The sequence below is a fragment of the Sphaeramia orbicularis genome, chromosome 1 (assembly GCF_902148855.1).
Source record: "Sphaeramia orbicularis chromosome 1, fSphaOr1.1, whole genome shotgun sequence".
NCBI lineage: Eukaryota > Metazoa > Chordata > Actinopteri > Kurtiformes > Apogonidae > Sphaeramia > Sphaeramia orbicularis.
This window is the reverse complement of record NC_043957.1, coordinates 8,017,869-8,044,593: the sequence shown is the minus strand read 5'-3', so window position 1 is coordinate 8,044,593 and position 26,725 is coordinate 8,017,869. Positions and strand designations below refer to the sequence as shown.

At 39.3% G+C, this 26,725-nt stretch overlaps 1 protein-coding gene across 1 annotated transcript in view; it reads left to right on the top strand.

Annotated features, from left to right (window-relative positions):
* Positions 1-26,725, top strand: part of sorcs3a (sortilin related VPS10 domain containing receptor 3a) — a 300,707-nt gene that overhangs the window by 145,564 nt on the left and 128,418 nt on the right. Inside the window, exon 3 of the mRNA XM_030146568.1 lies at positions 22,729-22,828. Within this exon, the coding sequence (XP_030002428.1) occupies positions 22,760-22,828 (69 nt within the window). The 5' untranslated portion in view covers positions 22,729-22,759. The remainder of the gene's footprint in view (positions 1-22,728; positions 22,829-26,725) is intronic.

Genomic DNA, 26,725 nt, shown 5'->3' with positions numbered 1-26,725 from the left:
CATAAGTGTCCAATGTGTTGGCTGATATGGAAATAAAACAACAAAAACCATAACTATGCAAGAGACCAGCTTTGAACAGCTGTCCACTGTAGTGATCATTATGCATGAAAGGGTTAAAGTGACAGAACCTTTTTCTGTTTTACCTTCATGACAAACACATTTCATTACAAATGGATTCAGCGAAGGAGTAAGAAGTTGAGTTAGAAACAAACAGAGAAACGACTTTGGAAACAAAGTCCGAACTTTTTCACCTGACTGAATGCGAGGCACCTGTTCTGAAACTGAACTAAAGACACTTTGTAAAAAGTCGAGGTCTTATTTGATAAATAAATAATCGAGCTCATTGAATTGCACTGCATATATATATATATATATATATACATATATATATATATTTTTTTTTTTTTACCAGACGGAATGTGTTCAATCAGAATGTACTTAATTGCTCTGTATCGTGATTTAGGTGTGAATCATATCGCTTCGTGAGATGCCACACACGTATCTATAATATATCGGATCAGAGATGCTGTATCGAGATGTGTATCGTGTTGGCCTGACCACTAAGGTTCCCAACCCTACTACAAACACACAAAACATTTAATAACAGGCAGAATATTCTTACAATTAGACTTCATTCACTGAAGACATTTCAAATTATTCACATTTTATTGTTAAAGGGTAGTTTTTTAATGTCAGTATTTTCATAACTGAATGTTATTTTATGCCCTAAAACAAGAGAAAGATTTGAACATGTCTTTATTCATAGGTTATTACACTGAAACCACAAGTGACAGACTGTGAAGTGTCATATGGTGCCAGCACAGAAAATTGCTAGAGTGAAATAAATCGATTTCGTATCAATCCGACATTGACAAAGACGAAAACGAAGGGAATTTTATCCATCGTTTTTATCCGTTTTAGTTAGTTTTATAAACACACAATACAGTTTCAGTTAGTTATCGTTTTTTTTTTCTTTTAATTATAGTTTTTATTTAGTTCAGTTAACGAAAATGTTTTTTCAATTCTAGTTTTTGTCATTTTGTTAGTTTTGTTAACGATAATAACCTTGCTTCTGGTCCCCACTCTACCTGGAAACATGGAGAGTAAAGCTGGGAGAAAGCAGTAGAGTCCTGTCTGGGATTTATTTGAATACAATGGAGAAGAAGAGAAAAGATACCACAAAAACTACAATTAATACTAAAACTAAACATTTTGAAAAAAAAATGAAAACTAATAAAAACTAACAAACCTGCTCTAAAAACTAATTAAATGAACTGAATTAGAGAAAAAAACTCAAAACTACTAAAGCTAAATTATTATGAAAAATCCAAAACTATTAAAACCTTGATACACACTCACAGACCCAGGCTGTGTGTTTATATATATATATATATATATATATATATATATATATATATATATATATATATATATACAGGTGGGGAAGCAAATTTACAATATTTTGAGGCAGGGGTTGAAAGACAGTGTATGACACCAATTAGTTTATTGGAAGTCATGAGAATTTATTTGCCACAAGAAAATTGACATAATAGAAAATGTTTTTATTCTGTGTGTCCTCCTTCTTTCTCAATAACTGCCTTCACACACTTCCTGAAACTTGCGCAAGTGTTCCTCAAATATTCGGGTGACAACTTCTCCCATTCTTCTTTAATAGTATCTTTAAGAAAGTCGACATTGCTGTGTGATGTTCTATTGGTAGCATGTTCTAAAACGCCCCGAACAGCAGAATCCAGAGGGTTTAGATCTGGGCTAGAAGGCGGCCATAAACATGATTCCCAAAAATTGCTAAAGTTGGATTTTTTGCTGTTGTCAACAAGTGTTTTGGTGTTCTTGTGTAAGATTTTAACTTCAAATCATATTTTACTGCATTTCTAACGGTCTTGTTGTCTACCTCAAGTTCAATTGCCATTTTTCTCATGGATTTGGTTGGATCCTTTAGGATTTTGGATTTGAGAGCTTTAATAAAAGCTTTGGTACGTTTTTGTTGCTTCCTCCACTTCCAGACTTTCTCGTAATAGTTTTGCTCATAGTCATTCTCTTCTTTCCATTATAAACAGTCTTTATGGACACTCCAACTATTTTTGAAATCTCCTTTGGTGTGACGAGTGCATTCTGCAAATCACACACTCTTTGACGTTTGCTTTCCTGATTACTCATATGGGCAAAAGTTTCTGAAAAGGTATGGATAATAGTGTTAGGTATGATTATGACATCAATATATGTTTGGTTTCAAAACAATTGACGTAGTGTCTGCTGAGAAAAAACAACTAAATGTTCATTGTAAATTTTGCTTCCCCACCCTGTGTATGTGTATATATATATATATATATATATGTATATATATATATATATATGTATAAATTTTTTTTTTTTTTTCCTTAATTTTTTTTTTAGCACTGCCACTTCTTCCTGACCCTGACATGTAGGTTATCATGGCTAACAACGCTCCAGAAACCATGGGTGGAGCTCATACCTCAGATTTTTTTTTTTTTTTTTTTGCTTAATTCAATATTTTTTTTGCTTAATTCAAAATATTTTTTCGCTTGATTCAAGATCTTTTTTTTTGTTCAATTCAAGGTTTGTTTGTTTTTTTTTTCACTTAATTCAAGCGAAAAATCTGTCAATGGAACAAGTGAAAATGATCTTGTTGAGGAAAAGAAACTAAAACTAAACTAAAACTAAGCGTTTATTAAAAAAAAAAAAAAAAAAAACCCTAATAAAAACTAGCAAACCTGCTTGAAAAACTAATCAAAACGAACTGAATTAGAGAAAAAAAAATCAAAACTAACTAAAACTAAACTATAATGAAAAATCCAAAACTATTAGAACCTTGATACACACTCTCAGACCCAGGCTGTGTGTGTTTTATTTATTATTTTGGCGCTGCCACCTCTTCCTGACCCTGACATGTAGGTTATCATGGCTAACAACACTCCAGAGACCATGGGTGGAGCTCATACCTCAGACCTACTGGTCACTCCGCTCCGTTGCCTCTCTCTCTCTCTCCAGCAGAACACTGTAATAATGCAGCAGGTTTCCAGGCCTTTCACTGCATGAATAATAAATGTCCAGTCATCTGTGGTGGTTCTCTGCTCTCCAGCCTTTGCAGAGGAGAACAACACTCAAGGGGCTTTTTCCTTCAAAGCCTGTGTTTTCACGAACATTTCAATCACATCTGGTTTGTTTTGGCTTCGTGTTAGAGGCGGACGGGTAAAAAGGTGAGGAAGACCCGATACGGATCTGAATCTGGACCTGGATCTGTTTCAGCAGCAGGGAATCCACCAAGAAAAACACCACGCCACGACTCGACACCGTCCTGTCACTGAAACGGGCCTCGGAGACCTCATGAAAAAGTCATCATCATCTTAGAGGAACGTTAAAAGTTTTATACGTCATTTAAAGATAAATCTGGAAACAGCCTTCCAGAGTAGGATGCTAAACATGCGGCCCGTGGGCCAGAACCAGTCCAACAAAGGATCCAAAATCAGCCCACCAAAGGATCCAAAATCGGTCCACCAAAGGGTCCAAAATCGGTCCACCAAAGGGTCCAAAATCGGTCCACCAAAGGGTCCAATCCCACCCACTAAAGGGTCCAGTCCCTCCCACCAAAGGGTTCAGTCCCTCCCACCAAAGGGTCCAGTCCCACCCACCAAAGGAGCCAATCCCTCCCACTAAAGGGTCCAGTCCCTCCCACTAAAGGGTCCAGTCCCTCCCACGAAAGGGTCCAGTCCCTCCCATTAAAGGGTCCAGTCCCACCCACCAAAGGGTCCAATCCCTCCCACTAAAGGATCCAATCCCACCCACCAAAGGGTCCAGTCCCTCCCACCAAAGGGTCCAGTTTCTCCCACTAAAGGGTCCAATCCCACCCACCAAAGGGTCCAATCCCTCCCACTAAAGGGTCCAGTTTCTCCCAGTAAAGGGTCCAGTCCCTCCCAGTAAAGGGTCCAGTCCCTCCCACTAAAGGGTCCAATGCCACCCACCAAAGGGTCCAGTTTCTCCCACTAAAGGATCCAGTCCCATCCACCAAAGGGTCCAGTCCCTCCCACTAAAGGATCCAGTCCCATCCACCAAAGGGTCCAGTCCCTCCCACTAAAGGGTCCAATCCCACCCACTAAAGGGTCCAATCCCACCCACCAAAGGGTCCAGTTTCTCCCACTAAAAGGTCCAGTCCCGCCCACTAAAGGGTCAAATCCAACCCACTAAAGGGTCCAGTCCCGCCCACTAAAGGGTCCAATCCCGCCCACTAAAGGGTCCAGTCCCAGTACCAGATCAGTAAAATAATGACATAATAACCTTTAAATAATTGTTCTCTTTGTTTTAGTGTGAAAGTTAAATTACTTTATAAAAGTGTGGGTCACCTGAACAACCGTGTACACCCTGAAATATCTAAAATGGATGGATCTAAAATACACCAAACATAAATTGCACTTATAAATGTCAGGTTTCTCATGTTTGTTCAGGTTATTCCCATTTTATTGTGACAGCATTTTTAAATGGAACTATTTTCATCATGTAATTGTACTTTTTTCACGTTAAACCCAGGAGAACATTTGTCCTTATTTATAGGTAGTTTATATATCTCTTTTTTTTTCTAGGTGGTTTATATATTTATTTATTTATTTATTTATAGGTGGTTTATATATTCCTTTAAGGGGTTCCTTCAATGCTGCTTCTGTCCCATGGACTGTTCCTTTAAGGGGTTCCTTCAACACTGCTTCTGTTAAACCATGTGTAATGATGTGCTCAGGCCTATATTTGGTAAGGCCTGATGGCAGTGGGGCCAGAGCCATAGAGAGAGAGAGTTACGACACGCTTTGATGTGGAAAGAAGGAAGGAAGGAAAGAAAGATGGAAGGAAGGAAGGAAGGAAGGAAGGATGGATGGAAGGAAGGAAGGATGAAAGGTAGGAAGGAAGGAAGGAAGGAAGTATTTTTTCAATATCATCCATTGGCCTTAATTTATTATTATTATTTTTTTTGAAAGCCGATATTTGATCTGTGGTAAAAAATGTTCTCAGATATTTGATCAGGCACCTGTGCGGGCAGCACATGAAGTTCAATAAACGTTAACAGTACTATGTGTACATGTTTTAATAATGTCATTTATTTTTCTGCATAAAAGCCTTAATTATCTGAGCGTTTCAATTGTATTTTATGGTTAATGTGTTTAAAAAAAAAAAAAAAAAAATCTGCCTTAAATATCAGCTTCAAAAATCGGCTGCAGATATCGGCTATCAGCTGACCAAAGTTTAAAAAATTCGCATCGGCTTTAGAAAACCCAAATTGGTCAACCTCTAATTTGACAGATGACCATATCTTATTAACTTGGCGTTGGAGTTGCTAGATCAGCACCAGTGGAAATGAATGTGTACAGATGTCCTTTTCTTGCTTGTCAGAAAGATGGAAAAAGAGTGAATTCTTCTTTTACCTTGACATGTTTCAGCTCCAACCTGCTTTGTCCATCTGTCTGACAAATAAGAAAAGGAAATCTGTAAGAGTTCTAGTAGACCAGGGTTCTCAAACTCCTGTTCTTTCAGGTTCCACCTTCAGTCTGATTTGATCTGCAGTGGGCCGAAGCAGTAAAATAATAACAGAATAACCTAGAAATAATGACAACTGCACATTTCTGTTTTTCTTTTAGTGCAAAAAACCCCAATTAAATTATGAAAATACTTACTTTTATAAACTATTCAAACAAAAAAGATGCGAGTAACCTGAAAAAAATGAAATTTCTTCAGAAAAATCAGTGCAATTTTAACAATATTCTGCCTCCACTTCTCATTAGTCCATGTGCATTCTGGATCAGATCTACAAAGACACTAAACACTGAGGAACAGGCAGAAAAGAGTTCAAACTGGGCTGAATTTTCTTTAGACATGTCAGGTTGTTCATATTTGTTCAGGTTATTCACATTTTATTGTTACAGGATAGTTTGTAAATGTCTATATTTTCATAATTTAATGTTATTTTTTGTACTAAAACAAAGACAAGAATTTGAAGTTGTCATTATTTCTAAGCATAGTGTAATTTTTTTTTTTTTCACATCAAACCCAGAAGAAAATCTGGAGTCATTCTTTTTTGTCGGTTATTCTGCTATGATGCTATTATGAGTTCAACAGCCTTGACTGTGGAATTTTTTGCACTTTGCAAATAGGGTTGGAAGGAAATATCGGATCTGCAATATATCGCGATATTTCATTTCACAATACTTTATCGATATTAAAAAGTACTGTATCAATATTTTTAGGTATTTATTCAAATGCAGATATTGTGGAGGTTCATTTTAGTTTTTTTTGTTTGTCTTTATTGTTTCTATTTTATTTATTATTATTTTACACTCTTTTATTCAATAATGTCAGTTCCTTTGTTGGGATTGAACTAAAATACTGTTCTGATGTCATTTTTGAAATCATAGAATATGAACATGTGAACAGGATCTGAAACTGTAATGTCTGTAAAACAGAATTTTAGTTTGAACACAGGAACATTTGGTGATATAACATCAGATCCTGTTGGGATCAAATAAAAATGTGTTTAGTATTTGTGCAGATTTCTGCTGTAATTCAATTCTTCCAGGAGATAATCATTTAAAAAAAGAAACAAAAAAATTGCCTTTTTAACAGTATCATGATATACTGTGATATATCGTATTGTGATCCTAGTATTGTGATTTGTCTCGTATCGCCAGATTCTTGCCGATGCACAACCCTAGTTGCAAATTCATCATGCGGGTTGGAATGGTACCTTTGGTGGGGGGGGCCGGATTTGGCCCCCCAGGCCGCATGTTTAGACGGTATGAACCTAATTGGACTAGAACTGAATGTGTTCTGACGCCGTCATACTCAGTGTTTGGAACTATCGGTGCCTCCAGAACCTGGATGTAGGTCCACATTTGGTCTGATCTTTTTTCCAGTGGCAGTGTGTAGAAGTGTTCTAACTGTGTTTTTACTAGTGCTCTGGGTGTGCGTTACTGTTGGGTGGTACCGCTCTAATGTGGCGTCGAAGCGCGGTGGCGTTCCCTGCGCTTGTTGTTGACATGTATCCGACTCCTGGTACACGCTTGTTATGTGAAAGGCTGGGTTTTGATAGTGTGTGGAATGACTTAGTGTGTGCTTTGTATTAGCAGCGGTGCAGACGCAGGCAGCCTTTTCCTGTTTGTGTTTGTTTCACACATGGCTGGCTTTTGTGTTTCCCTTTCAACACCCCCCCCCCCCCCCCCCCCCCCCCCCGCCCTCGTACACACACATACATATACACACCCAAACAAATGCAGACGTATTCACACAAACAGATTTTCCATCTATTACAGGCACACATTCTGTCTCCGGAGGTCGCATCGTATGTATTTTTTTTCTGTTTTCATGCTTCAGTATGCTTCTGCTCTCACATGTGCGTTGTCGACAACAGGGCACAGTTTGCCCCCCCCCCCCAAAAAAAAGAAAAAGAAAAAAACAAAGAAACCAGAACCCTTTAAGTACAGGATCTTCCAATCTCAGTATGGTGGTATCAGTGTGGTTAATCTGTTAAACTAGTACCATATTAGTACCAGTGTGGTTAATCTGTTTCATTAGTACCATATTAGTACCAGTGTGGTTAATCTGTTAAATTAGTGCCATATTAGTATCATGGTGGTTAATCTGTTAAATTAGTACCATATTAATATCATGGTGGTTAATCTGTTAAATTAGTACCATATTAGTACCAGTGAGGTTAATCTGTTACATTAGTACCATATTAGTACCAGTGTGGTTAATCTGTTAAATTAGTGCCATATTAGTACCAGTGTGGTTAATCTATTACATTAGTACCATATTAGCACCAGTGTGGTTAATCTGTTACATTAGTACCAGTGTGGTTAATCTGTTAAATTAGTGCCATATTAGTACCAGTGTGGTTAATCTGTTAAATTAGTACCATATTAGTACCAGTGTGGTTAATCTGTTACATTAGTACCATATTAGTACCAGTGTGGTTAATCTGTTACATTAGTACCATATTAGTACCAGTGTGGTTAATCTGTTAAATTGGTACCCGTGTGGTTAATCTGTTAAATTAGTGCCATATTAGTACCAGTGTGGTTAATCTGTTAAATCAGTGCCATATTAGTACCAGTGTGGTTAATCTGTTACATTAGTACCAGTGTGGTTCATTTGTTAAATTAGTGCCATATTAGTACTAGTGTGGTTAATCTGTTACATTAGTACCATATTAGTACCAGTTTGGTCAATCTGTTACATTAGTACCATATTAGTACCAGTGTGGTTAATCTGTTGCATTAGTACCATATTAGTACCAGTGTGGTTAATCTGTTGCATTAGTACCATATTAGTACCAGTGTGGTTAATCTGTTACATTAGTACCAGTGTGGTTAATCTGTTGCATTAGTACCATATTAGTACCAGTGTGGTTAATCTGTTACATTAGTACCATATTAGAACAAACAAACGCAGACGTATTCACACAAACAGATTTTCCGTCTTTTACAGACACATGTTCCGTCTCCGGAGGTCGCATCGTATGTGTTTTTTTTCTGTTTTCATGCTTCAGTATGCTTCTGCTCTCACATGTGCGTCGTTGATAATGGTGCGCAGTTTGCCCAAAAAAAAATAAATAAAATAAAAATAAATAAAGAAACCAGAACCCTTCAAATACAGGCTCTTCCAATCTCAATATGGCACTTCTCCAAAGTCGTTTTCAATTATGCTTCAGTGGATTCTGCATTAGAGGAGAGGCTGTGCAGCGGTAGCCTCAGGTGAAAACATGGGAAGGTGTGTGTGTGTGTGTGTGTGTGTGTGTGTGTGTTCAGTGTGTGTGTTCAGTGTGTGTGTGTGTGTGTGTGTGTGTGTGTGTGTGTTGCTTCCACTGATAAACTCCTTGACAGCCTGTACATTATGTCTATCCATGCTGAGATATGCTTTGCTGATGGTAGCGGTGATTATTAAAACTGCCTGATGTGATGCTTCCCTTCCTTCTCTGAAGACGCGCTGCGGTCCATTTTTCATGGCCCCGCTCCGTAACCCCGCTCTGTTCACATCTACGGGAACATCAGCATTTTTATTTACATGGAATGAAGGCAAGTTCAGAATGGGCTTCAGTCGACAGGACGCTTTTACATTTCAATCTCATAGTTTTCCACCACACACACACACACGCACATACACACACACACACACACGCACACACACACAGAGTTGAACTTGGATCAGTGTGGGTCTGGGTTTGGCCCTACCTCATAGACCCACTTCAGCCCCATGCCCCCTCCTGCCCCCTCCTGCCCCCTCCTGCCCCCTCTGATCCTCCTCTGCTCACCTCCTCGCCCCAACATTAAAAGCCAAGCACCGAACCTGTGTGTGTGTGTGTGTGTGTCGGGGGGGGGGGCAGAGCTTTCTCTATTGCTGCCCCAACCCTCTGGACCCCCCCCCCCCACCTACCATCTGACACTGCTCCGACCTTAACTCCTTCAAATCCCTTTGAAAAACTCACTTATTCCCTCCTCCAAGAGGTATTGTGATCACTTTGCTTTGTGTGTTTGTTTGTTTGTGTGGTTTTGTTTGTGTGTCTGTTTGTTTGTTTGTGTGTGTGTGTTTGTTTGTGTGCGTGTTTGTGTGTGTGTTTGTTTGTTTGTGTGTTTGTTTGTGTGCGTGTTTGTGTGTATGTTTGTTTGTTTGTGTGGTTTTGTTTGTGTGTTTGTGTGTGTGTTTGTTTGTGTGTGTTTGTTTGTGTGTCTGTCTGTTTGTTTGTTTGTGTGTGTGTTTGTTTGTGTGCATGTTTGTGTGTTTGTTTGTTTGTTTGTGTTTTATTTGTGTGTGTTTGTTTGTTTGTGTGTGTGTGTTTGTTTGTGTGTTTGTTTGTGTGCGTGTTTGTTGTGTGGTTTTGTTTGTGTGTGTGTTTGTTTGTTTGTGTGGTTTTGTTTGTTTGTTTGTGTTTGTTTGTTTGTTTGTGTGGTTTTGTTTGTGTGTTTGTTTGTGTGTGTTTGTTTGTGTTTGTTTGTTTGTTTGTTAGCAGCTTTAGGGGAAAACTCTTCCACCCATCTTTCCCAGATTGTCCCCACAGATAGGCCTAGGCCCTGGGACCAACCCATTAAATTCTGGGCCCAGTAGGCCAAAGTTCAAGGTCACAGCAAGGTCACAACATCTACCATTGTCCTATCTGTCATCATTGAGCAATTTTCCAAAATTCATCAAAAATTCAAAACGACTCCAATTAGCCTCTGATTTGATCCACCCGTAGCTTAGAACAATATCTTGTATGTGACACAAAACTGTCCACATCCACTGTGGAATGTGGACTCTGTGGACATCTACATTTAACAGTGAAAATCCCATTTACTACACATTTTTCATTATAATTCAACAAATTTTGATCGGAATTGAATCTAATTGGACAGACACATGACTGGTACCAAGCTTCAACTTTTTCTGCTGTATGGAACAACCTGGAAACTGTTTAATTTAAAAAGAAATAGTCGATCCACACATGCACACCGTTCAGGGTGGTTGGCAGAGGTTTGTGTTCTCTGAACACTTGTTTAAGAATGCTTCTAATGTTTAACTGTTTTCTATTTGCATACCTGCCTTCTGCACCTGCTTTTATCTGACTTTAATGTGTTTGGTTTCTGTTTTCATCTGCTGTATGTAAAGTGTCTTTGAGTTCCATGAAAAGAGCTACACAAATAAAATGTATTATTATTATTATTATTATTATTATTATTATTATTATTATTAGGGGTGATAGTGGGTCCTGAACCTGGACCAGTCCAGAACCAGTGGTGTAGAGGTAGTGATGGTGTTTAAAACAGATGCCAAAGGTTCAGGACCCAGGACCAGGATGAGGTTGAACTACAGGAGCTCATGTCCCTGCAAAGGTTTGAAGTTAGAGTGGATCTGTTCAGTCCAAGTGAGAAGAAGACCACCACATCACCCACAGGTGGTCTACTAACACCTTCTACTGTAGGAGGGGGTGTGTTCTGGGGACGGTTCTGTTGGGTTCTGTCCACAGAGCAGACTCGTGTGGATGACCTGTGGCTGAAGCTGAATGGTCTTCGTGGTGGTCTTGGACTCTGGTCTGGTCCTGGATCAAATTAACATGGTAACAATGTATTAGATGTATAAAAGGAAAGATTGCAAAGTCAATAGCAATCTTGTATAAGTCCAGAAATCTGCTGAACTATAAGGCACTACGTATAATTTACTGTTCACTTGTACTTCCTTCTGTGTCATCCTGTGTGGCAGTGTGGTTCTGGACAGATAAAACAACTGTAAATACTGGAGTCCTCCTACAAAAACCTGCCGTACATGTTATTAATAAGGCCGGTTACTATGAACATACGAATGAATTGTTTATGAAATCCCATATTATGAAATTTAATGATTTGGTTTACTATAAAATAATGCAAATAAGGTATAAAGCCAAATTAAAGTGACTCCCTGTCTGTACAAAGGTTCTTCTAAACATGAGTCTTAATAGGATTTGTCAGACGTTTGTAAATGTGAGACTAACAGCAGATGTAAATGTGTTGGAGTTCAACAATGGAATGAGGCCAGCATGGATTTAAGAATGTGGAGCTCATTTTGGTTATTTAAAAAAATGGTACGTAGGGCAATTTTTGAAGGATACAACTGTTAAGATCTAATAAGTAAATAATTTATTTTTGGCTCTACATTAAATTACCATTAATTTGGTCGGTTAAGTTTTCTGTTTTTCTGGTTTAGTTTCACTTTTTTATGTTTTTGCTTGTTTGTTTGGTTGTATGCATTGTTGTTGTTTTTCTTTTTCTTATACTGAATGCTGGGAAACTGAATGTGTTCTGTAGGACAGGCATTAACAGAAGCCTTCTGCTTCTGCCGGGGCCTGTTCACCCACTGACCTGTGGGAACGTTTGGAGTGGTGACACTGGTTTTATGTCATGACTGAGTGAAGAATATCATCATCATCTGATGGTCTTTGTGATGGTCTTGGACTCTGGTCATGGATCTAATGGTCTTTGTGGTGGTCTTCGATTCTGGTCCTGCATCTAATGGTCTTTGTGGTGGTCTTGGACTCTGGTCATGGATCTAATGGTCTTTGTGGTGGTCTTGGAGTCTGGTCATGGATTTAATGGTCTTTGTGGTGGTCTTGGACTCTGGTCCTGGATCTAATGGTCTTTGTGGCGTTCTTTGACTCTGGTCCTGGATCCGAACCCTGCAGTAGACCTGGTCCTGGCTCTGAACCCTGCAGCAGACCTGGTCCTGGCTCTGAACCCTGCAGCAGACCTGGTCCTGGCTCTGAACCCTGCAGTAGACCTGGTGCTGGCTCTGAACCCTGCAGTAACCTGGTGCTGGCTCTGAACCCTGCAGTAGACCTGGTGCTGGCTCTGAACCCTGCAGTAGACCTGGTCCTGGCTCTGAACCCTGCAGTAGACCTGGTCCTGGCTCTGAACCCTGCAGTAACCTGGTGCTGGCTCTGAACCCTGCAGTAGACCTGGTGCTGGCTCTGAACCCTGCAGTAGACCTGGTCCTGGCTCTGAACCCTGCAGTAGACCTGGTCCTGGCTCTGAACCCTGCAGTAGACCTGGTGCTGGCTCTGAACCCTGCAGTAGACCTGGTCCTGGCTCTGAACCCTGCAGTAGACCTGGTGCTGGCTCTGAACCCTGCAGTAGACCTGGTGCTGGCTCTGAACCCTGCAGTAGACCTGGTCCTGGCTCTGAACCCTGCAGTAGACCTGGTCCTGGCTCTGAACCCTGCAGCAGACCTGGTCCTGGCCCTGAACCCTGCAGCAGACCTGGTCCTGGCTCTGAACCCTGCAGTAGACCTGGTCCTGGCTCTGAACCCTGCAGCAGACCTGGTGCTGGCTCTGAACCCTGCAGTAGACCTGGTCCTGGCTCTGAACCCTGCAGCAGACCTGGTCCTGGCTCTGAACCCTGCAGTAGACCTGTCTGCTGCAGATGTGGGCTGGGTTCAGCGGCGCTCCCAGTGTTTTTCCAGCGCATCAGTTCAGTGAATGTTCAGACATGGTTCTGCCTCAGGCGTCTGTGCTTCCAAACCCTCCCTGGTCTCGCTGTGACTCGTACTGAGGACAGACGATTGAGTTCTCTCCGCTTCGGTTCCACCTCCGACAAACCACCTGATGATCCTTTTATCTTCGGACCTGCCTTGAATATTGAGCGGATGTTTTCGCTTCTGTTTCTCGTTCACCGGCGCGTGTTGGTGAACAGGTTTTTTGTGCAGCAGTGATTCAGGTTTACTTTAGTCTCTTTTCTTTCCACCCTCTAATTACATGAATATAACTGACACATAAATGTGTCCAATGGAAAAACAACCATTTCACCCAAACTCTAGTTTTTCTCTGAATAGTTGTTGTTGTTGTTGTTGTTAGACACAGGTGTCAAACATGTGGCCCGCGGGCCAAAACCGGACCGCCAAAGTTTCCAAACCAGCCCACGGGATGAATTTACAAAGTGAAAAAATGACACTGAGGATATGAACAGTCGAGGGTGTGGAACTGGTTTTAGTTCAACTTCCACATTCAGACCAGCTGTGATCTGAAGTAAAATAACAGCATACACTGTAAAAAACCTAAATCTGACCAAGTGTATTTGTCTCGTTTCTGTTCCAAATATCTGATCACACTTAAAATCAGACAGAATCACCTACAGAGGAACTGTACAGTGAGATAGAAGAACTGATTTATAGAAAATAGATCTGGAAAATCTTTTTGCTTTATTTAAGAAAAAAAAAATGAATGAATGAATGAATTAAGCAAAACAAATCTTGAATTTAGCAAAAAAAATAAAAATAAAAATAAAAAATCTTGAATTAAGCAAAAAAAAAAACTTGAATAAAGCAAAACATGTTGAATTGAGTAAAAAAATGTTGAATTAAGCAAAAAAATCTTGAATTAAGTGAAAAAATCTTGAATTAAGCAAAAAAAACCAAATTAAGCAAAAAATCTTGAATTAACAAAAAAAATCTCTAATTAAGCAAAAAATATTGAATTAAGCAAAAAATCTTGAATTAAGAAAAAAAAAACTTCAATCAAGCAAAAAAAAGAAAACTTGAATTGATCAAAAAAAAAAAAAAATCAAAAATAATATCATAATAACCTCTAAATAATGACAGCACCATTTTTTGTCTTTGTTTTAGTGCAGAAAACATTAAATTATGAAAATATTGACATTTCCAAACTATCCTGAAACAATAAAATGTGAATAACCTGAACAAATATGAACGACCTGAAATGTCTAAAGAAAATTCAGCCCAGTTTGAACTCTTTTCTGCCTGTTATTAAATGTTTTGTGCCGTCGTAGATCTGATCTGTAATGCACATGTGGCCTATAAATAATAAGTCGAGGCAGAATATTGATAAAATTGTACTTATATTTCTAAACAAATTTCATTTTTTTCAGGTTATTCACATCCTTTTTATTTGGATAGTTTGTAAATGTAAATATTGGCATAAAAGAATGTTATTTTTTTGCACTGAAAAAAATTGTAGTTATCATTGTTTACTGGATATTATGCTATTATTTTACTGGTCTGGTCCACTTCAGATTAAATTGGAATGAATGTGGAACCTTTAAAAAAATGAGTCAGAGACCCCTGTTGTTCGAGGTGTTTTTTCGTAGTTAAATTGGTATATGACACAAAACTGTAATGGAAAGACTATTTTTGCACAACTGGAGTCACATGAACAAAAAAAAAAAAAAAAAAAAACATAAAAAAACAGATGTTGATGGATGTTAGAACTGGGCTGTGTATGGTCAAGAATCTGGAGATACGATACAAGTCACAATACTAGGATCACGATATGATATATCACGATATATCATGTTACTGTTACAAAGGCAGTTTTTTTTTTCCTTTTTTTTAACAGTTATTTCCTTGAAGAATTGGATTACAGCAGAAATCTGCACAAATACTAAACACATTTTTATTTGATCCCAACAGGATCTAATGTTATGTCACAAAATGTTCCTGTGTTCAAACTGAAATTCTGTTTATTTTAGTATTTTAGTTCAATCCCAACAAAGGAACTGACATTATCGAATAAAAGCGTGTTAAATAATAAGAAATAAAATATAAACAAAAAAACTAAAATGAACCTTCGCCATATTTGCATTTGAATAAATACCTAAAAATATCGATACAGTACTTTTAAATATCGATACAGGATTGTGAAATGAAATATCGTGATATATTGCAGGACCGATATTTTCTTACAGCCCTAATTACAACAAGAGAAGAAGAGTTGAACCCAAACGTGTGTATGTGTGGACACACCAGGAAACCACATCAGTTTAGAATTTAGCAGGAGATAGAGGAGGAACCAGCATTCTAGATTCAAACCAACCCAGATTTCTGTTGCTGTTTATGGAAGGACTGACACTAACATCTACCACAAGAAAGAAACTCAGCAGCACAGCAGGGACTGAATGGACAGACCAACAGTACACACTAGTGTTTGGAACACATTTGTATAAATATGGAGACAGTTTAAGCTCAGATGGACCAAAGGGACTAATGACAACTACAAATTTATCTTGGCAAAAAAATGACATTAACTTCTGATCTTCAGTTTGGACCACATTTATATAAATATGAGGACAGTTGAAGCTCAGATGTCAAATGTAAACTGGACTAATGATCGGAGTCAAATTTGCATCCTTCAGTTTGTCTTGAACAGTATTTTGCCACAGACGTCCGTGTCCTTTTCATTCCCGTCCTCTTCAGGGTCATGTGCTTTGTTTGTACGAGGGAACAGAAAAACCAAGATGATGCGGTTGGAGTTTTCATCCTTTCCGTCTTTGAAGTGCGGCCCTTTTTTTCTTTTTTTCTCGTCGGTGTCCCCAGAGCACGGTCATCGGTGTTGTACTCCGATGCTGAATTGTTCTGCTTTACTGGCAGCCATCTGGCAAAACATCACAAACACTCCCTAATGCAGTTTCTGCTTCGGCTTTTTCCCAATCATTTGATGTTCGCACATAGAAACGCAGCAGCACACTTGATCTGCTCCAGCTCCAAAGAAAAAAAAAGAAAAAACAAGATTGTGTTTCATCAAAGAAAAACAAATGGGGACTTCCACTTTGTGACCGCCTCCATCGCACAGACGCCATTTGAGTATGTTTGAATTAGTTCCATTTCTGAAGGAAGTCGCACGTCTGTTCGGCCATACTTCGCAATCACTGAAATCTGCTCTGATTCATGTATGTGTGTGTGTGTGTGTGTGTGTGTGTGTTTTCGAATGCTATAACCAGATATTAGCCTTATTAATCAGATGGTCCAGCAGCGCCTGTTGTTTATCATGTGAGTCTGTTCTTTAAATACCACTAAATCAGTACCATAGCAGTACCAGTGTGTTATATCTGTTACATTAGTACCATATTAGTATCAGTGGGGTTCATCTGTTACATTAGTACCATATTAGTACCAGTGTGGTTAATCTGTCACATTAGTACCATATTAGTACCAGTGTGTTAAATCTGTTACATTACTACCATATTAGTACCAGTGTGGGTAGTCTGTTACATTAGTACCATATTAGTACCAGTGTGGTTAATCTGTTACATTAGTACCATATTAGTACCAGTGTGGTTAGTCTGTTACATTATATTAGTACCAGTGTTTTTAATCTGTTAAATTATATTAGTACCAGTGTGGTTAATCTGTCACATTAGTACCATATTAGTACCAGTGTGGTTAATCTGTTACATTAGTACCATATTAGTACCAGTGTGGTTAATCTGTTACATTAGTACCATATTAGTACCAGTGTGGTTAATCTGTTACATTAGTACCATATTAGTACCAGTGTGGTTAATCTGTTACATTAGTACCATATTAGTATCAGTGTGTTCAATCTGTTACATTAGTAGCATATTAGTACCAGTGTGGTTAATCTGTTACATTAGTACCGTATTAGTACCAGTGTAGTTAATCTGTTACATTACTACCATATTAGCACCAGTGTTGTTAATCTGTTACATTAGTGCCATATTAGTACCAGTGTAGTTAATATGTTACATTAGTGCCATATTAGTACAGTGTGGTTAATCTATTACATTAGTACCATATTAGTACCAGTGTGCTTAATCTGTTACATTAGTCCCACTGTGGTTAATCTGTTACATTAGTACCGTATTAGTACCAGTGTGCTTAATCTGTTACATTAGTACCAGTGTGGTTAATCTGTTATATTAGTACTAGTGTGGTTAATCTGTTAAATTAGTGCCATATTAGTACCAGTGTGTTTAATCTGTTACATTAGTACCAGTGTGGTTAATCTGTTATATTAGTACTAGTGTGGTTAATCTGTTAAATTAGTGCCATATTAGTACCAGTGTGTTTAATGTGTTACATTAGTACCAGCATGGTTAATCTGTTATATTAGTACCATATTAGTATCAGTGTGTTTAATCTGTTACATTAGTAACAGCGTGGTTAATCTGTTATATTAGTACCATATTAGTACCAGTGTGGTTAATCTGTTACATTAGTACCATATTAGTACCAGTGTGGCTGGTGGTGTGTGCTGGAACATTCAGACTCAGGTGAGCTTTTATCTTCTTCATCTGTCTTTCACCACGAGGCAACAGCAGCCGTTAATTCAACAGGAACTGAAACTGAAACAGGTGGTGAAGTACTGAGGCTGTCCTTGAAACTGGAAACATGTGGAACACTTGAGGCTAGGACACCGTTTCACTTCTGTTTCTCCATCTTCTCTTTCTCTGCATTCATCTGTCGATGTACTGTACGACATGGAGACAAAAGAGAACCAAGAAATGTTCAACCGGAAAATACGTCAATGCTGGAACTGCATTAACCCTTAAAGACCCAACGTCCACCTTTAACCCTTAAAGACCCAATGTCCACCTTTAACCCTTAAAGACCCAAACGTCCACCTTTAACCCTTAAAGACCCAAACATCCACCTTTAACCCTTAAAGACCCAATGTCCACCTTTAACCCTTAAAGACCTAAACGTCCACCTTTAACCCTTAAAGACCCAACGTCCACCTTTAACCCTTAAAGTCCCAAACATCCACCTTTAACCCTTAAAGACCCAAACATCCACCTTTAACCCTTAAAGACCTAAACGTCCACCTTTAACCCTTAAAGACCCAACATCCACCTTTAACCCTTAAAGACCCAACGTCCACCTTTAACCCTTAAAGACCCAAACATCCACCTTTAACCCTTAAAGACCCAAACGTCCACCTTTAACCCTTAAAGACCCAAACGTCCACCTTTAACCCTTACAGACCCAAACGTCCACCTTTAACCCTTAAAGACCCAAACGTCCACCTTTAACCCTTAAAGACCCAAACGTCCACCTTTAACCCTTACAGACCCAAACGTCCACCTTTAACCCTTAAAGACCCAAACGTCCACCTTTAACCCTTAAAGACCCAACGTCCACCTTTAACCCTTAAAGACCCAAACATCCACCTTTAAAGGTGCAGTCTGTAGGAATCCAGTTCATTTCAAATCCTGATCTCACTGACAGTAGTTGTCCAGACAGAATATTCACATTTGAAAAGCTCAGTGTCAGCTCCGAAATGATGTTTATGATGTCATTGTGTGTTTGGGTCTGAGGCTCCGCCCATCACCTGTCTGCCAATCACAGAGTCAGTTCCTTTGTTCATCCAGGTTGGCAGTTCCACTGAGCTGCAGCTGGAACATTTCTGATCACAAATGTCTGACCTTAATAAACCGAAAAGGACTCTGATTATTCCAAAGACGACAAAGTGAGAAACAAAACAAGGATCTGTAGGAGATGATTTAGAAACATGGAGACGACTGAAAGAGGAGAAGGATTTGAAGACCGACGCTGACTCTGCCTTAGTCTGACCACCGATAAGAACCACTGAGAGCCGGGGACGCCGTCTGCACCCGGTCCCAGACCGGCGGTCTCTGCACCCGGTCCCAGACCGGTGGTCTCTGCACCCAGGACCGGGCTGCAGTCTCTTCTCCTGGCCCTGGTGAACAGACCGGGTACCGGTGTAGGATTTGTCTCTGTCCATGGTAGCTCCTTGTAGTTCACTGTTTTCTGTGGAAGTGACCTCTGCGTGTAGCGGTGTGTAATCTGAAAACCTGGGGGGGGGGGGGCTCGGTAGTCCGCCATCCGTGGTTCAGTTGGGGGGGTCGGTACCAATGTATGAAATTATAGTGTGGTGGCAAGGATGAGTGGAAACACTAGTAGTAGACGCTCATGCTGGATCTGTCAACCCCTAGTCTGGGGGGAGGAGGAGAGGATACCACGCTCTACAGCAAGGGTGTCAAACATGCGGCCCGGGGGCCAAATCTGGCCCGCCAAAGGGTCCGGTCCGGCCCTTTGGATGAATGTGTGAAATGCAAAAATTACACTAAGAAATTCGCAATCTTTTAAGTTCAGGTTCCACATTCAGATCAATTCAATCTCAAGTGGGTCAAACCAGTAAAATACTTTCATAATAATCTATAAATACTCACAACTCCAAATTTTTTTCTCTTGGTAAATGTAAATATTTTCATGTTTTTTATAATTTCAAAAAAAAATGTGAATAACCTGAACAAATATGAACAACCTGAAATGTTTTAAGAAAAGTAAGTACAATGTTAACAACATTCTGCCTGATATTAAATGTTGTGTATTTGTAGATCCGCTGTGATCTGTAAGTTATAATGTACATGTGTAAATGATAAACTGAAGCGTAGTATTATTAAAATTACCCTTATTGTTTCAGTTTGTTCATGTTATTCACATTGTTTGAAAGGATAGTTTGTAGACATAAACATTTTCATTGTTTAATTTTACGTTTTTCACTCTAAAACATAGAAAAAATTTTGGAGTTGACATTATTTATATATTATTGTTATTATTTTACTGGTTCGGCCCACTGGAGATCAAATTTGACTGAATGTGGCCCCTGAACTAAAATGAGTTTGACACCCCTGCTCGACAGTATTTGGAATGAGACTGCAGTACCAGTTTGGGCCACAATCCTACATACAGCGCCTTTAAGAAAAAACATCTACTGATCTAAACTGTTTAATTCCTATTGCTCCTTTAATCCTATCAATCCATGTCAATATGTGGTGTCAAATACAGTTCTTCATCTTTTCATGGTCATCAGATATGACCATATTTGGACGTTCAGAGGCTCCGTAGTTATTGTGGAAACACCGTCATCTTCTACAACATTGATTCCCCAGTCAAACCCATGGAGTTGGATCAATGACAGTGGATGGACACACTGGGTTTATGTTCAGTTCATGACAGATTGGACCGAAAAAGACACTGTTTTTTCAGTTTGATCTGTTTCTGACAGAAGAACCTTTGAATTTACTCTTTAGTTTCATGAACATAGACATGATCAATGAATTAAATATAGAAAATACATGGATTTTGACTGAAAAAACCCAAAATCCAGAGGATAATATTGGAATAAATGGTGATAAATCACTTAGGAAAGGTTAGATGTGTAGTAAAGTGGACTTGGGAGCTGATCTACATGTAGCTGTGGGTGTTTCTGGGTTAATCTAACTCGTTAGTGTGTTTGGTAATCCTGCCAACCGCTGTGTCTGTCAGAGGCATTTGAAACCAAATTGGAATAAGACAAATCTCTTTGGCAATTTCACCGTTTCCACTGAAGGAGAACGAGCAGACGACTAAAAAAGGAAAGCACGGCGCAGAAGGTGTCATCTGCACTTTCCTCCTGAAGCCGCCAAGTGGTCTGGGAATCCAAATGGGACAGGTTCTACGGGGGTGGGGGGGTGGGGGTGCTCTTGTCCACACAGACAGAAGTATGTGAATGTCCTAGGTCCATGAACGCAGCGTTAGAGGATCCTGGGTCCACGAGCACAGCGTTGGTAGAGGATCCTGGGTCCGTGAACGCAGCGTTGGTAGAAGATCCTGGGTCCGTGAAGGTAACGTTGGTAGAGGATCCTGGGTCCGTGAACGCAGCATTTGTAGAGGATCCTGGGTCTGTGAACGCAGCGTTTGTAGAGGATCCTGGGTCTGTGAACGCAGCGTTTGTAGAGGATCCTGGGTCTGTGAACGTAGCATTTGTAGAGGATCCTGGGTCTGTGAACGCAGCGTTGGTAGAGGATGCTGGGTCCGTGAAGGCAACGTTGGTAGAGGATCCTGGGTCTGTGAAGGCAACGTTGGTAGAGGATCCTGGGTCCGTGAACGCAGCATTTGTAGAGCATCCTGGGTCTGTGAACGCAGCATTTGTAGAGGATCCTGGGTCTGTGAACGCAGCATTTGTAGAGGATCCTGGGTCCGTGAAGGCAGCGTTGGTAGAGGATCCTGGGCTCATGTGGATCCAGCAGAGCCCAGTGGGGGCTGTAGACACTGTCCTATTCCATCTGAAGGCAGTTTGGTGCTTAGCAGTGCTGATGCATTCGGGGGGTGGGGGGTGGGGGGTGGGGGGGTGTTTCCAGGGACTGGACTGGCTAACAGGCTCATTCCCTCTGTTCAATTATTCAGGCCCTGGGGTTCATCACCATCCACATGTTTTTGCACTCGTCATCTTTTATTTCATACCAGTCGTTGGTGGAGCATGTTTTATTTACAGTGGCGGTCCCCAGACTCTTTCCACTGGTGTGCTTTTGTTGGCGGCTCTAGATGATTGGTTAACTCCGTCCATACCCAGTGTTTCATCTACAAATTGGTCCGACTGAGTCCTGGGACTGAGCCCCCCCCTCCCCCAAATAGACTTCAGAGTCCTGCTGAGTCCCACTGCTGAACTGTCGAGTCCACAATCCAACTGTAATTTTCAAAAGGACGGGGTTTGTTTCGTCAGCTTCATTTTCCAGATCAAATCTACAACACGTTCAGACTTTCACCAACTGTTTAATGAACAAATGGAAAAGTTTTAAACATGCTAGGGCAGTGGGTCGCAACCTTTTTTAGAACAAACGCCCATTTACGTCATCATGAGTCTACTGCCCCCCCCCACCACCACCACCACCACCCCATTTTGGAAACAAAGATGATAATTGAACCCAAACAAACCAATGCACTGATATCTATCCCATAATATAAAACTATTCTGACATTAGTTCTTCTTGTTTTGGATCCCAGAGCCCTTTTAGAACAGAAACACCTGGATTCAACAGGTCCAGACTGTGGTCCAGTTAATGAATAAACAACTGTGTTTTCATTGATGTATTCATTTTTATTCATTTTGTTCATTATTTTGTTCATTTTATTGATTATTTTGGTCTGTTTTTCTCATTTTGTTCATTATTTGTTTCATTTTACTGATTATTTTGGTCTGTTTTTCTCATTTTTAAAAATTATTTTCATTTTGTTCATTAGTTTGGTCTTTTTTTTACTACTATTGTTGATTACTTAGTTTGTTTTGTTGACTAATTTGGTCTGTTTTTCTCATTTTGTTGATTATTTTGTTCATTTTATTGATTATGTTGGTCTGTTTTACCCACTTTTTAAAATTATTTTGTTCATTTTGTTCCCTTTATTTGGTCTTTTTTTACTCCTTTTGTTTATTATTTTGTTGATTATTTTGGTATGTTTTACTCTTTATTATTTTGTTCATTTTGTTCAGTATTTTGTTTGTTTTTGGTTTTTTTTACTCATTTTGTTGATTATTTTGTTTATTTTGGTGATTATTTTGGTGTGTTTTACTCATTTTGTTGATTATTTTGGTCTTTTTTACTTATTTCTTTGGAACACCCATGATCCCAGACCTTGACTTGTGAATGACTTTGTCCTCGTCCTTTCTTCCTTCAGATCTACTGACTCCGGCTCCACATATGAGAGAATGAACGACAAGGTCGGATCCAAGACTGTCCTCAGTTATCTGTACGTCTGTCCAACCAACAAGAGGAAGGTAAGACGTACGAAGGTTTTCTACGTCTGTCAAAGCTCACGTGTGGACGACGGAACTAATTAAGAAGGAATTCAAACAGGTTGGACAAATCCACTGGATTTTTGTCCAAATTAATGTACAGATAGTTCTTCAGCAGCTGGAGGGTTCAAATTCAAACTGTCTGAACTATTAGAGTCCAAATACACAAAGAAATGAAGCACAGACTAAGAACAGAGGGTTTAGACAAATATGAACCTCCAGTCCCCCTTTGGAGGACCCTAATCCTGCAGTCCCCCTTTGGAGGACCCTAATCCTGCAGTTCCCCTTTGGAGGATCCTAAACCTCCAGTCCCCCTTTGGAGGACCCTAAACCTCCAGTCCCCCCTTTGGAGGATCCTAAACCTCCAGTCCCCCTTTGGAGGACCTTAAACCTCCAGTCCTCCTTTGGAGGACCCTAAACAGGTTCACATATCCCCCTCTGACACAGACAGTCAGTGACAGGACCAGGGCCGTTCAGAACTGTTAGACAGACTGATGAAATAACAGTTGAGCTGCTGTGAATGTAGAAGGGTGATGAAAAAAAAAAAAAACAGAATCCAACTGTACAAAACGATTCGACAGAACGGTTTGTAATTCAGGTCGGTGTTTAATTAACAGCAGGTAGTCATGGATGACACTGACATTTATTTTTCCCAGACTGGGTCACATTCAGAAGGAAAAGCTACGACTCAAACAGGCAGCAGAAGAAAAGCAGAACTGTATCTGATAAACTGTACCTGTACAGCATAGAAGACCACAACAACGGCACAAACTACACACACTGTAAAAAAAAAAAAAAAAAAAGTGAAAAACGGTAATATTCCGACAGCTGGGGCGCCAAAAAAATACTGTAAAATAACGGACAATAACCATCTCATAAAAATACAGTAATTCTCCATATTTAAAATACAGTTTTTTGCCCTAACATGAGATTTAGCATATTTTTTGGACTTTTTAATGTTTACTAAAGAATATTTACATGTATTAAAAACAATCAAATTACCTATATATATATATATATATATATATATATATATATATAAATAATTTTCAATGAGACTCAGTTGTACAATCCACTGATAAAAACTGTATTTGGACAGTTTATCAGTGCTTATACATGTTATACATTCACAAAAATACATTTATTCAACATTTTTTTTGTGAAACCTCCTGCAATTACACAAGATATTTGTCAATTAACAAACAAGTCTTAATAAACTTACAGAACAAATACTTCTTTTATGATTAATTGTCAGTAATTTTATCTCATTTTATTATTATTTTTTTTTTTACAGTTTTAAACTTTAAATTAACAGTTTAATCTCATAAATAGAAAAATATTTGTGAAATTACAATACATTTGCAAATGTATTTTAACTGTATTTTTCTGTGAGAAAAGACAAAAAAATTCTTTTAAAAAATGGAAATTTTATGGTTATACACAGTTACAGTTTTTTTCAGTGTTATTTTACATTTGACATGTAAAATTAGTCTATTTTTGTCATTTCATTGATATTTTCCTGTATCTTAAAAATACAAGAAAAATCTGTTAAATAAACAGTGAAAATTCTGCTAAGTTACAGATTGTTTTACAGTGCATGTGTCCTGGTAACTGTAATCTACTGCATCTGCTGCAGGTACTCAGTATACTATGTGGGGGGGGGTTAATATTAAATACCACGTTAGCCCTGATTTTCTGATGCAACAAGATGTTCTAAACACTCCTGTGTAATTTTTTTGTAATTTTCATCCAACCCCCCCCCCCCCCCCCCGAAAATTACTTTTTTAACTCTGAAAATCGCAACTTTCACAGCTTCTCCACTCCTTTGTCCAGTGCAATGTATAAATATGTTCATGATGGGACATGTAATGATCTTATAACTGCCATATTGTATCGTAAGAGTACTTTGTACTATGAAAAGTCTAATGTCAAGGTCATGTTGTTGGTTAAAGGTCACCAAAATGACTACTTTTTTCAAAAATTCATACCATTCCCACATTTGATCAAATCTGTCCTCAGTTCTGTTCCCTCTGGTTTCCTGGTGGGATCCCCCAAGGCCTTTGGCCCTTTAAAGACTTTTATTTCTTTTATTTCAATGTCCTGTGTGAAGCACCTTGAATTGCCTTGTTGCTGAAATGTGCTATACAAATAACCTTGCCTTGCCTTACAGACTAAATATTTCAACATGTACATTCCATTTGAATTTACCACCATTAGTGTGGTGGGAAACACTAGCACACATTTTGGTGGGAATCACTAACACTTCATTCATTTTATGAACCTGCTTTATCCTCACTAGGGTCACGGGGGTCGCTTGGAGTCTATCCCAGCTCCTTACAGGTGAAGGTGGGGTTCACCCTGGACATGTGACCAGTTCATCACAGACTGAACATATAGAGACAAACAGTCACTGTCACATTCACACCTATGGGCGATTTAGATTAACCCATTAACCTATCAGTGCATGTGTTTGGATGGTGGGAGGAGCCAGAGTACCTGGAGAGAACCCACACAGACATGGGGAGAACATGCAAACTACACACAGAAAAGACCCACCCCCATCGACTGGTGCTGGAATCGAACCCAGAACCTTCTGTCTGTGAGGCACCAGTGCTATCCACTGCACCAACAGGACATACACATGTAAATGTCAGAGTCATGTGAAACTACCGTTTGTTATTTTTGACAAGTCTGTATGGAGAATACATTGAGTAAATAGTTGTGTTTAATGTGTCTTATTGAATGGAAGTTGTTCGTGGTCAGTAGATGTGTTATGAGGAGAGAACCTGAGCCCAACATTTGGAAGAACCCACATTAACAGCTTCATTCCATCACATATGCATTTTTGACCATTTGGGTGACCTTTGACCTATAATTTGACCTTGACACTACACCTTTTGTAGTGCAAAGCACTCTTAAGACATGACATGTCTCACAAAAAACATTTAAGGGCCCGGCATGAGCAGATTGCTACATTGTACTTTATCAGAAGTGAAGAAGGTTTGAAAGTTGCCAAAAAACCCATGTTTTCAGGGTTGAAAAAGTAATTTTCATTCATTTTCATTCAATTCATTTTAGTTTTTGGTTTGGTTTTGGGATCATCTCTGCCCCCACAGACTGGACTGTAGGCGCTAGGCATGATGGGTAATCACTGGGCTGTCTCCTGGTCTATTCCATCTGTGTGACCTTAGCCAACGGTAGTTAATAGTAGGTAGCTAACGGTAGCCAACAGTAACTACCGGTAGCTAACAGTAGCCAACCGTAGCTAACAGTAGCTAACGGTAGTCGGACTCAAAGGTCTTTCCATTACAGTTTTGTGTCATATACCAATTAAACTATGAAAAAACACCTCGAACAACAACAACAACTATTCAGAGAAAAATTAGAGTTTGGGTGAAATCCTCATTTGTCCATTTGGCAAATTTACATGAACAAGTTATATTCACATAATTTTCTGGTCTGGTCCATCTGTGTGACCTTAGCCAACAGTAGCTAACGGTAGCTAACAGTAGCTAACGGTAGGTAGCTGATGGTGGCCAACAGTAGCTAACGGTAGCTAATAGTAGCCAACAGTAGCTAACGGTAGCCAACAGTAGCTAATGGTAGCTAACAGTAGCCAACGGTAGCTAATGGTAGCTAACAGTAGCCAACGGTAGCTAATGGTAGCTAACAGTAGCTAATGGTAGCCAACGGTAGCTAACACTAGTTAATGGTTGCTAACGCTAGTCGGACTCAAAGGTCTTTCCATTACAGTTTTGTGTCATATACCAATTAAACTACGAAAAAATACCTTGAACAACAACAACTATTCAAAGAAAAACTAGAGTTTGGGTGAAATCCTCATTTTTCCATTTGGCAAATTTATATGAACAAGTTAAA